The following is a 12,974-nucleotide window of genomic DNA, read 5'->3' as shown; positions in this document are numbered from 1 at the left end:
AGCAACCCTTTGACGCAAAAAACATACATTGTTCAACATAAGAAAATGGTTGTAACAATGGTCAACTTTACATCCAAAATCTTAAAAAAAAGGCTTAAAATACAAAAATTAATTCAATCGCATAATACGAAAAAAACAGACAATGCCATGACAAAAAATGAAATATGACAAACAGTACACAAAACACTACACAGAAAACTAAAAACTAAGCATCAAGAATCTAACTTAAACCGGGTATGAACTGTGGTGCGTCGGGAGGGTATTCCAATCATTTTCCCGTCACTAGTATGTAAATTAAACATAAACTTTCATAACTCTGCCGTAAATATAATTCAATATATCAAATGAATATGTGATAATAGCTAGACAAATTTAATCTGGATCAATGAATTAAGAAGGGTAACTATGTAAAAACAATACGGCATTCGAAACAATTGATAAATGTCATTAACTATATGATTTTTTTTTTTATTTATTTCTTACTGGCATACAATTCACATCTTCGCCTCGGTTTACAATATTTTCTGAGGGTAACAATGTGCTCGATCGCCCTCTCAGCTAAGTGTTATCTATATATTATGACCTTGTATGAACATCACGTATCCTCATTGATTTCACGACTTTTTGTTGTTTGTAGCCGTTTGCCAACCAGTGTTTCACATGCAATATTTATAGATTATCGTTGATCATCTCAACGAGATTGATTTTTGACCATTTCATTAGGAGCCGGTTGGATATTGAATATCGGTCGCTTACTTTCGCATGCATTGACGTTTTACAATCGTAAAACCATAACAAAAGGAAGAAGATACAAATAGTATCAATATATTAATGTAACTACCATTTCAACAACAAAAAACATATCGCAGATCATATGCAATACTTGAGGAATACTCCTATTATCTTTCAAAAAACTGACTAAATGCATTATATTTAAACTAATTGTGTTATAAACAATTTTAAATAATATCAAAGTCAGGGTTCTTGATTTATCTCAAAAACTTGTAACAGGAAAATAATTTTACAAATACTAAAATAATTTCCGGATTGTTACAATGTATAAATAGATTGATAATTTTTATTTGTTCATATCATGGTGTCAGTTTTAGGTTATCAGTATTTGTTGACATATTTATAAAAATCGATAGAACGATTTGATAAGTTTACAAATCCTTTATGCTTTTAGTGTTGAATTTTCAAAATGTGTAAACTTTCCCTTCTGAGTTCAATGCTGTTTGGATTAGTTATTTGTCAAAATGATTATCCTGATTACGGTTTGTGTCTTAATTATTTCATAATTTGTAGTACTTGCAGCGTATTTCATAGTCTTGTCAATTTTGACAACTACTAAAGCGTCATAACATTTTGCATATTGTAAGTCATAAACATTTTTTTTTTAATTCCTAGCCAATTATAATGAGCACAGTTTTTTTTAAAAGAGGACAATATTTATACTCTCAACCAAATGCATTTGTATCTGCAAAAAGAAATGCTAGTTAATCACAGGTTTATATTTTTTAAAACCAAATGGAGTTGGAGGAATAAAGATTGAAACAAAAATTGTGAACTAACAAAACAATTCTAATAAAACCCTTGATGAAAGATTCACAGACCGTTGTCAACATTTCTGACACTATTCGAAGTTTTAGTGTTATGCTCTGTGATTAAAAGGAAATGTATAATATACGTAAATGTGACAGTTTCTTTTGAAATAGAATTGGATACCATAAAGAAAACCACCTATTTATATTTTCTCAAGTATTTACTTTTGTACTAAGGAAGTCAAACACGGGTTTATATAGATAAAATTTGTATTAATAATACCCGTTAAAGATACCATAGAGACTTAAGAACTAATGCGATGATCATGACGACAAGATTTCTTTAGTTATATTTTAGGTCAAGTCGATTTACAGACGTCATCACGAGTTGTTATACTGTTATGGCATACTTGTTCACAGATGACGACAAATATATATATAAATTATACAAATAACAATAGGTGGTTGATTGCCAATGAGACAACTGTCCTTAAGAGACCAAATTAATAACATAGAATTAACAGTTAAATAGGACACAGTTAGCTATTAGAGGCCTCGAAATAACAAATGTAAACAAATGTTCAAATCATCGTAACCATAATCCTGTTTACCCTTCCAGAACACTGAGATTACCTTTTTTGGTAATGTTTGTGATGTTTGATATTTAGTTTTCGATGTTGTGTTTTCTATTCTGTTGTTTGTCTTTTCATCTTTCGCCACTGGTGTTCATCTCTTTCAAAGTATAAAGGCTTAATGGTTTTTTCTATGAAGGGCAATTCGGGTCCTATTTCATTTTGTAACAGGTCATGCAAGTACACGTAACACCTTGTTCACGCACCATTAAGTTACGCATGACTGTTTGCTAAATTAATCTTGAGATAAACGTAGCTGGTGTTCACGCATGAATTCGTCTGCGGGAAAATGCAAATATCCAGCCTGTTTTACATTTACTTGATTTAAAGTTTTAAAACTCGGTTAAAATTATTCATTTAAACCAGATTGATATTGAACATTTATTTTGGCAACAGATTGTGTACAACGAAAACAGTAATCTGCGTTCAGTTGACAGTTGTTGCCGAATTTCAAGCAACTTTTACAGTTTTTCTCCCTTATCTAATACACATCCTTATAGAATATGATTAATATCTTTCCGTCATAATTATAAATATCTCCATTATTTTCAGGATGTTTTGCTGGTGAATACTTATACTTTTCCTGAAACAAAATATGTATTCTTCAGTTGCAAGTAGTTTCAGTTGGGGGCTATTGAAATGATGTTGACAGATAATGCATTATTCAGGAAAGGGTTGACATGTTTTCTGTTTTGGTTAGCTGCACGAACAAACAATTACGTGTTCCTCCATGGTACGTGAATAAACTGTTGCGCGCATCTCTATGAACGTGAACAAACTGTTACGGGTACCACTAGAGTACGTGAACACAGTTTTACTTGTAACTCTAGGGAACGTGACCGATCTGTTACGCGTTCCAATAACGAACGTGTGTCAAAATTAATTATGACTCGAACGACCCTTCATATTCTTCTGATTTTAACAATGATCTTGCTGTACATAATACTCGTACAATCGTCAGTATCATGAATGAGTTCTTGAGATACAATTGAAGTATAATTCATTTTTTTTATAACCTCTTTACCATTGATAGCGTTGTATGCAGGTCTTTTACAATGAGGAAATACCAGGATAAATACAAGAAATAATACAACAATTTCCTTCATGGCCTTTGAAGCAGACTTACTCAATATTGTGTATATTTTTTCAGAGGAAATGTGCCATGCTATAAAAAATAACACCATAGGACAACTGCAATGTCCAGACAACAAAAGTATTGTCATCAAACGAATTGGTTTTGCAAGTGATAATTGTTCATCAGATGCTTTTCAGAACAGTCAGAACATTCGCCTTCTCACCAATATTACATGTAACAACATGTCTACATGTACACTTCCCTTTAGCGATAAGAGAACTCACTTCCTTAATATAGGTTTCCAATGTAAAGGTAAGTATTAGGCATATGCATTTATCTTACCTCCTATACATTTCTAGGAATATGATTGGTTAAAAGTGTCCTCGTGGAATCCGTGTATATTTCATAAAGGTTAAAAAGGAGGCGGGATTATTTCATACACGGTTAGTAGCGGTGTTACGTCCCTTTATATATACCATGTAAGTTAAGAATGGAGCGGGGCTTATTTCATATACTATAAGCAGTGGTGTTACGTCTCTTTATAAAAACAAAATGGTACTGAGAAAAAAATCTTAAAGGTTTCAACAGACGAAGAAATTGATGATTAAGATAGAAATAAATTCATAAAACACATTCAATACTAACACATTGTTATTGTTGGCATCTGATTTTGTAGAATCAATGGAAGTAGTTTCTTACTGCTAACAGTATTGAAGACTTGCTGATTTTGATAGGTCTCTAGTCAAAATTTCACACGTTAAGATACATGTAATCGGGAAAATAAATTCGTTACATAGTGTTCTAGTGACGTAGTGTGGTATATAGGGGTTTACTAGCACATTATGTAACTAATAATATTACATTGTTTAATGACATAAAAAAAAATATATCTGGATAGATATTATTTAGTTATCTATAAATACTAAGTTAGTAAAGTAAGGAGCTTAAAAAGATAATTATTTTTAACATGTTTAAAAACAAATCAGTTGAAAACCTACAAAAACGTACATTGAATAACAACTACCAAACTAAATGCCTTGAATAATTCACATTGTGATATACCGAAAAGGTGTTGCTTCAATATTCAAATATCCCAATGTATTTAAGTATTAGATGTGTAACAACTGAAATTTGATAGGGATCATAAGAAAAATATTTAAGACAATGAATACCTTGAAAAACATAACATTTTTACAATGTAAAGTATTTCTTTGCGGAAGGAGACACTACAATCCATATTTATTTTCTTGTACCAACCCAAACATGTAAAAAAAATGTGGGTCGCTTTTGTTATGTCTGTGCTATCGCTGGTGCCTGTGCTATCGCTGGTGCCTGTGCTATCGCTGGTGCCATTACAAAAAGAGTATTATTTTTTTTAAACCAGTGTTTCATACTGTAATTTAAAAGGTATATATTCTGTCACATATGGTGTTAATGTTTTTTTTCCTGATATGTTTAGCAACTTACAATTGTCATTTTCCCCATTTTATTTTAGTGCACATTAGTATTATTCATATCCAACTTAGGTTCATATTTCTAGTGCACTAGTCATGCATTTGAAGTAAATGTTTGATAAGGAGAATCTCTACGTTGGTCGACCCATATGAAGGTCAGGCTCATATAATTGCCAAATATAAATGAGGGAATCCATTTACCATAATGGGGTACTTTTTTGCGTTCAGAGAGTATGAAATTCTTTCTACACCCCGCATAAGATTTAATGTCCCAATCATGGTTCAATATGAACCTCCCTGAGCCTTAGTTGACGTGTGATTTGCTGTCGGATTGGAGAATAGCAGCTAGTTGATCATATTTCGATATCATTGGCTAGCAACCTTAGTCATTGAGATATTTTGAAATTAATTAAATACTGTATATTGCCATTAAATTCAGCAGTGAATACTGTTGATGAAGGCCTGCCGATATGAATTTGAATAATCCAAATGATCAGACGCATGTTAAAACGGAAGTGGGGATTTGTTACAGAAGGTTACATTGACTCTTATTTTGCTTAACTCGTAGACCACACATATTCATACAATAGCTAGTATCATGAATTACTTTTAAGATAAACTGAAAGTCCCGAACAATGAATGTACGCAATGTACCTATATAGCGTTATTGTACCAACCATTTATCTTATATCAAAATGCACACAGCCTTATAAATTAATCAATAAAATGATTCCTGTCTGGTCTTTGAAGTAGACGTATTAATGGTTTGTATGTTTATATTTACAGTGGAAAAGTGCCATGCTGTTAAAAATAATACCACAGGGAAACTACAGTGTCCAGACGACAAAAGCATTGTCATCAAACGAATGGGTTTAGCAAATAAGAATTGTTCACCAGATGGTTTTCTAAACCTGAAGAACATTCGCCTTCTCACCAATATTACATGTATCAACAGGTTTACATGTACATTGCCCTTTTACGACAGACGATACAACTTCCTTAATATAGGTTTCCACTGTAAAAGTAAGTATTAACTATATGCTAGAGTTCCATTGTGTATACTTGAATTACAAATTTACATATTATTGGAAAGATGAAATAAGGTCTTTATTGCTGTTTGAAAAATAATGTGTAAAAGTGTCCAATATTATTTATTGTTGCGTATAGCTAACTTAAAAGTGTTTCAGTCATGCTTACGAAATTAAAATTAAATGAAATTGAGAATGGAAATGGACAATGTGTCAAAGAGAAAACCATTCGACCTAAGAACAGTAACCAGCCAAAGGCCACCAATTGGTCTTCAATGCAGCGAAAAAAATTAGGCATCACCAGGCAATTTCAGCGGGCCGTAAACTAAAATGTTTACTATTTCATTGAAAATAAGACATCACACTCTAAATCATATAAATGAACGAAAATTTAAAAAAAAAAAAAACATACAAGACTAGCAAAGGTCAGAGACTTCTGACTAGGGACAGGCGCAAAAATGCGGCGGAGTTAAACATGTCTTAATCCTACTCCTATACCTCTAGTCAATATAGAACACACAGCAATACGCACAGTAAAACTCAGTTCAGAAGAGGTAACAGACGAAACAAAGTAAAATGACAATGATACATAATTAAGAAAAGAATACTAGCAGTTACTGACATGTCAGCTCCAGACCTCAACTAAACAGATTTAAAAGTTATGTTTTCATTATATGAAAATCAACCACATTCCCTCCCGTTAGGGGTTTAGTATCATGCCATCATAAAATAATCGAGACGAACATAACCCGTATCATGCCAACAACTAGTTTTATAATGATTGTCTTTATTTTCAATGCGAAGACCCTATTACTGAATCAGTATAAATTACAAAATGTCCATTTTCAATAACCTGACAACAGTTCGAGTTAAGCCATTTCAATTGATATTGATATTGATATTATCGAGTGAGCATTGTTGTTGTTGTTGTTGTAATGTTATACTACTTAATGTTTGGGTGATGATTTTCACATGTTAAAACATATAAAAACCAGCTGCATTTTTATGCACTTGTCCTAAGTCTAAATCCTGTTCAGTGTTTGTCGTTTATTAGTGTGGTTTATAGGCATTTCTCCGTATAATACCGTTGGTTGTCCTGTTCGAATGTTGTTACACTAGTCATTTTGATGCCTTTTTATAGCTTGCTGTTTGGTACAGCCCAGTCACCCTGTTGAAGGCTGGAATTGGACATATAATTGTTAAAGTTTAATAAATTGTGACTTAAGAGGTGAGTGGTCTAATTGGCACGCGTATCACATCTTCTTATCATTTTTATGACAAATCACCAATATGTGAGCAGAAAACTCAGATAATTGTTCCGTATCAACAAATAATACATGATAGTCTTGAAGTAAAGATTCTAGGTACTGACGTTGATTTTCGTCGTAATTACGTGTATAGTGTTCTTTTATATGTCTAACGTTTGTAATTTAGTCATCTTTATTGTATAGTCTATCTTTAGTAGTATCCTGTTTGCGTTGCATTGAACTTATAAAGCTTGCCAGTATCTTATTGTGTTGGTTCTCTTCTGTTTTCTTGACTTTTGTGTGCTTTGTCAATATGCCATTTTGTTCTTCTTTGTTGACATAATTGTTTGTTTTTATAGTGATTTTGAAATTTTTACATATTTATATCCGTTTGGTTTTTTTCACACATTGTTAGCAATATAATGGAATTTTATACGACTGTAATACTAATAAGAGTAACCTGGTTTTATCTATCATTTTCTACATCACCATCCCTGTATCAAGTCAAAAATAAGATACTTGCTTTCAATCATTTGATGTGTTTGAACTTTTGATTTTGCTATTTGAGAAGGGTTTTTCCGTTTTTAATTTTCCTGTGAGTTCTGTACTTTTACAATATAGTTTAGTTTTATACTTCAGATCGTGATAGTGATAATCAAACTCATACTTCAGAAACAGAGACTGGTAATCGAACTCATACTTCAAAAAATGATCGGGGTAATCAAACTCATACTCCAGAAAATGACAGTGGTAATCGAAACTATACTCCATATCATGAAAGTGGTAATGGAACTTATACAACAGGTAATGATAGTAGTAATGAATTCAAACGTCAGATAATGATTGTCGTTATAAACATCATACAACAGAATATAATAGTGGTAAATAAAGTCACACAAATCATACCAAAATTGGTCAGCCGAAATAACCCTCTGAAGGTGATAGCGTTGGCGGATTTCGAAATCAGTCATCTGTTCTCCGTATCGAAATCATACATTGTACATCAAAATATAGCCAGCGATCAAGTGAAGTCTAGATTACAAAAGTTTTAATCAAGGTCATACGTTTAGTATTGCAGTAGAAGTCAGTCATACATGTTAAATTTATATAAAAATCAGGAGATGTGGTATGATTGCCAATGAGAACTAACCGTCAGAGTTAGAATGGATTTATGTGCCATTTTTCAACCAATTCGAATGTTATTTTAATTTAACAAAAATGTTTCGGTATAAAATATATAAAATTCAGATTTTTTTTTAATACATCTCTTTTCCAGTCAACTGTGTTGACACTAAGTGGACAGTTTCAAAGTCAAATAGTATATATAGCAATTTGATTAAAAATAAAACTGGTGCAATTTTTACAACTTCACGTTCTTTTTAGTCAAACATATTGTTCTATTTTTTAGTTTTCCAGACAATGAAAAATCCTTGCTCAGTTTGTTCGACAGCGGAAAAGTGTCTGACAGTACAAAAAGATACAGAAAATAGTATAACGTGCAGCAATGATCAAAGAATTAATATATCCATGGCATGGGTTGACAAATCTGATTGCAATGACATAAGATTCATCGCTAGAAATGTGATTTTTAGGACCCATGATCTGTCTAGTCTTTGTAGTGGACATTCTAATTGCAGTGTATATTTTCAATCACATGTCGTTGGAGTTTTAAATATACTTTACTCCTGCAATGGTAAGTTAACATTTAGCACTTAAATGACAATAGTCTGGCACACTGAGTATACAAAAAATAAACTAAAGTCATAAAAATACTGAATTTCGATGAAAATTGAAAACGAAAAGTCCCTAATTAAACGGCAGTCAAATTCTTTACTTGGTACGGAAAGTTTCTGTAATAAAATAATGGTGGATTAAACATGGTTTGTAGCTAGCTAAACCTTTCACGTGTATTATAGGAGAACTGTTGAAGAATGTACGGGAAACTATATATGTGAATGTTTGTTTGGATTTGGTTATACTAGTACTTTGCATTTTGTGGCTCATGCTGTAATCTTGCTTGTTTAATTTTTCAAAGTTTTTAACCTTGTTTTCTTCCAACGTAATTTTGTTTTCATTTTTTCCTCATTCGACACATACACACAATCAATATACAATTTACTGTTAATTAATACAAACATGTTTATTATTTCAATAGGTTTTTTATCAACTGGCATTTCATTGATAAAATTATTTAACACTTTATATAGTTTCTAGCTTTACATTTGATTTTAAAAAAGTTAGTTTTATGTGTAATTGTTTCAGATGAACGTCATTCATCGAAACACATGGAAAAGAGCAGTAACAAGCAGGTAATTGGTAAGTGAAGTTCTTGGTTACAAATAAGAATAAAACATTTGTACACAAACTATTGTTATAAACTGAAACCAATTAAGAGCATACCACACACAGATAATGTATCAGAGGCCAAAGATGACATATGTGTTGTCTTAACTAAACTACCTAGGCTATAACCTGAAAATTTATAATGAAAATGCGCCATATACATCAGGTTTATATCAAAACACTGTCAACTGGATCTACTGTGAAAACATAATCAGAACATACAAGAAAGTAATATATATTTTTTTAAAACGTGTCCTACGCATAGCTGTTTCTTTGTCACTAGGTAAAATATTTGGATAATTTTGGTTTCAAATGAAAACTTGGGGATTAAGAATCAATTTAAAACCCGTGTCAAAAATTTCTTTTGAATAATAAAATATAGACAAAAGGAGGGCGCATTTGCCCTACTGTACAGATCAGAAGTGTCTGTTTTTTGGTTTTTTTTGTATTTCAAACTTCCGGGAACTAGTAAGCTCTAATATGCAATTTAAGATAAGTGGAATTTTCAGTAAAAGTCAGGATAAGATATAGTTTTGACCTGAAATGACTGTAACTGCATTTTAACTCAATACATTAAGTTACCGTTAATGCTTCAAATTGAAGAATGTATCATAAAGAACAATGGGGCTATGAACTAGCGGTTTTATACCTTAAAGGCTTTTATTCAACACTTTTCGTTGTAAATTGTCAGGAATTCTACAACAGAAAACCAGATGCTTTATGTGACTTTAAATATATTTTATAGGTGGTGCTGTTGCAGGCGGTGTAACAATTATCGCAATTGTATTTCTTCTGATTGGTGTTTATATGATCAGGTATTTCATAAAAAATGTATATTTTTTTTCACTATTCACGTTAACTATAAATACATATGAACATTTTGATAGAAGAGTACAAATGACTTAATTGCCGCAATTGTTCTCTCTTTGTGCAATTTAATCCAACAGCATATCTTTAGCTTGACTGACATTGGCGTTTTTTGTAACCATATATAAACAATATATGTGATACACTCACTGTGTGTCTACTCCTCCCAATCTCTCCAATCACTGAATCAGTGAAAACAACAAAACTTTACTAACCTTCTTCAGTACATTTATCCCAATTTGTTTCACCTTCTCATACGGAGTATATTGAGTCAATTACAATATCTTACAATTGTTTTAACTAGGTCGTTTGATTGATTCAAGGCCTAATTGTCATCAATAAAAGTAATTCTTTTTTATCTAACATATAGAAACTAATCCACAACATCCAACAAAAATACAGAACTGAATGATCGCAAGTTTATCTTCACAGAATATGTCGAATGTGTATTATTTATATAGATGCAGAATATATTCGTTTATTACTATTTGTAGACGATGCCGAAGCAAAAACTACCAAGACTCTCACGCTCGTAGTGAAAAGAAAATGAACGATTCTAATCAATTACAATTAGACCAAGAAATCAACCGTCAACGTACATATACAGCCACTTCGCCATGTAATACAACTGTATATAGTACGGATAACTATGATTATTTACAAAACAAAGAGGATAAAGGGAAAATTTATTCAAATGGAAAGGATACAAACTACACATATACAAGGAATTCTTCTACCTACGATCACATACAAAACAGAGAAGGCATGAGAAATCAGCAAACTAAAACGATGGAAATGGATGTATATTCACATTTGAAAGGCATAGTACCTGTTTCGGACGTCATTTATGATCATACACTTCGTGATGGTATCCGAGATAATTGTGAAGGTGATTACGACGTTTCTCATGGAATATTGACTGATGACGACTATGATGTATCTGGGAACTTTAATCAATCTCAAGTGAAAAATACAGATTCAATGTATAATTAATGCTTTAAAGATTGACAACATACTTAAAATATGTATCAACGAGCATTTTTGTATAAAACATTATAGCGGTAAAATTGCTATTCCAAATTATTTAGATCTTTGAACTGAACCAATCATTAAGCATTCCAGCTGTATCTAAGACATGTATTCAATCTTCAGAAAATTGTTACCATCACAATTATTATAGGGAAATATTTTCAAACCTGACATTTTCAATATCCAATCAGCTATGTCAAATCGCCAAAATGTCTAAATATTCTATAAGTGAGATGTGACATACATTACATACATAAGAAAAGAATGTCCCTGTATGATATTAAAATGATCACAAACATGATAATGAATAATACATATTACTTATATTTTTTTCTTTTAATTACAGTAAAAGTAATACCGATCAAGTATATAAAACTTCCTGGGGGACCGGGTATATAGAGAATATCATATGGCTTTTTCAATATCGCATCCGTATCAGCCCGATACACCAATATAATCCCAAGAGCTCCGCTCGAGGGATTATATTGGTTGAGGGTTGATACGGTGTGTGATATTGAAAAAGCCATATCATATACACTTTATTATATACATATACCTCAAGTAGATATTTTTTATGTGACATGACATCATACAGATAAGGAGGTTTAAAATGACGTCATACAGATTATAGGTTTAACATGACGTCATACAGATTAGGGATTTGATAATGCCTTTGCAACAGTGACTGCAATCGATGACGTGACGTCATAGATATTAAAGGTGTGATAAAGCTTTTGCAACCGTGCTGATATCGATATCATCACGGGTGGCTGATACAGCACGGTTGCCATTGTGTGTATTACACATACAATTTATCTGTATTTACCAATAAGTATATAATAAATTTACTTATTAAACGCTACAAAAAAAGTTTTATTTGGAGTGTTTGTTTATTGTATGAAAAATAATAAAATTTATAATGCAGTTGTGCCTTTTCACAAAACGTTGTTTACCTACTGTGATACGAACTTTTTAAAACTCACAGTGATACATTTTTTATTTTATTTTCGTTAAATATCTTTTTGATTTTTGATGAAATATCAAACATAATTTGGTGTAAGCTATTTGTTTTCTCTTGCTTAAAAATATGTGATAAATAGATTATTACATGTCATTTTTCATATTGCCCTGGTATCAGCCCTAGACTCCCATATCAAGCCAGAGGGCTTTAGCCCGAGGTCTTGATATGGGTCGTGGGCTGATACCAGGGACCATATGAAAAATGACATGTAATAATCTATTTATCACATATTTTTAAGCAAGAGAAAACAAATAGCTTACACCAAATTATGTTTGATATTTCATCAAAAATCAAAAAGATATTTAACGAAAATAAAATAAAAAATGTATCACTGTGAGTTTTAAAAAGTTCGTATCACAGTAGGTAAACAACGTTTTGTGAAAAGTTTCAGAAATGATTAACAATAAATATATTAATTCTAAGAATTGCAAATATTAAACGACTTTAAAATGTTACATTACAAATGTTAAAAATGCTTAAGAAGAATCCTGTATCGCTACTCATTCCAGTGTGGCGTCATATATTTTATAAATTCTTTATGACGTCAAAATTTTACGGGAACTTTTGTGATTTTCACTGTTGATTTCTACTTTTTTCTTCTACAGCAGATTCGTAACTTTCTAAATTTCTTTTCATTGTGTTCAACTTGTTTACAAATAGTCTTTGATTGACAGTTTAACTCGGGGGCTTGATATGGATTTCGAGGGCTGATATCGATATCGGCCCCGAGGGCTGAT

General features: G+C 31.7%; 1 protein-coding gene across 2 annotated transcripts; it reads left to right on the top strand.

Moving 5' to 3' along the window:
- Positions 1-1,162: 1,162 nt before the first annotated feature.
- Positions 1,163-12,133, top strand: LOC139496234 (uncharacterized). 2 transcript variants are annotated; one of them, XM_071284729.1, is made up of 8 exons: positions 1,163-1,274; positions 3,324-3,560; positions 5,489-5,725; positions 7,617-7,781; positions 8,386-8,670; positions 9,240-9,293; positions 10,066-10,135; positions 10,682-12,133. In XM_071284729.1, exons 1-8 carry the CDS (start codon positions 1,202-1,204, stop codon positions 11,178-11,180), a joined length of 1,620 nt encoding a protein of 539 aa, XP_071140830.1. In that variant the 5' UTR covers positions 1,163-1,201; the 3' UTR covers positions 11,181-12,133. The 2 variants fall into 2 exon arrangements, with proteins under 2 accessions (XP_071140830.1, XP_071140831.1); XM_071284730.1 differs by lacking the exon at positions 8,386-8,670.
- Positions 12,134-12,974: the final 841 nt, after the last annotated feature.

This window comes from Mytilus edulis, chromosome 11 (assembly GCF_963676685.1).
Source record: "Mytilus edulis chromosome 11, xbMytEdul2.2, whole genome shotgun sequence".
In the NCBI taxonomy this organism is placed as follows: domain Eukaryota; kingdom Metazoa; phylum Mollusca; class Bivalvia; order Mytilida; family Mytilidae; genus Mytilus; species Mytilus edulis.
This window is presented reverse-complemented; position numbering and strand designations above follow the sequence as displayed.

Coding starts and splice junctions, on each gene's coding strand:
- LOC139496234 (XM_071284729.1), top strand. CDS start 1,202: ATGTGTAAACTTTCCCTTCTGAGTTCAATGCTGTTTGGATTAGTTATT. Junction 1,275..3,323: donor AAATGATTATCCTGATTACG/GTTTGTGTCTTA, acceptor ATATTTTTTCAG/AGGAAATGTGCCATGCTATA. Junction 5,726..7,616: donor TATAGGTTTCCACTGTAAAA/GTAAGTATTAAC, acceptor TTTATACTTCAG/ATCGTGATAGTGATAATCAA.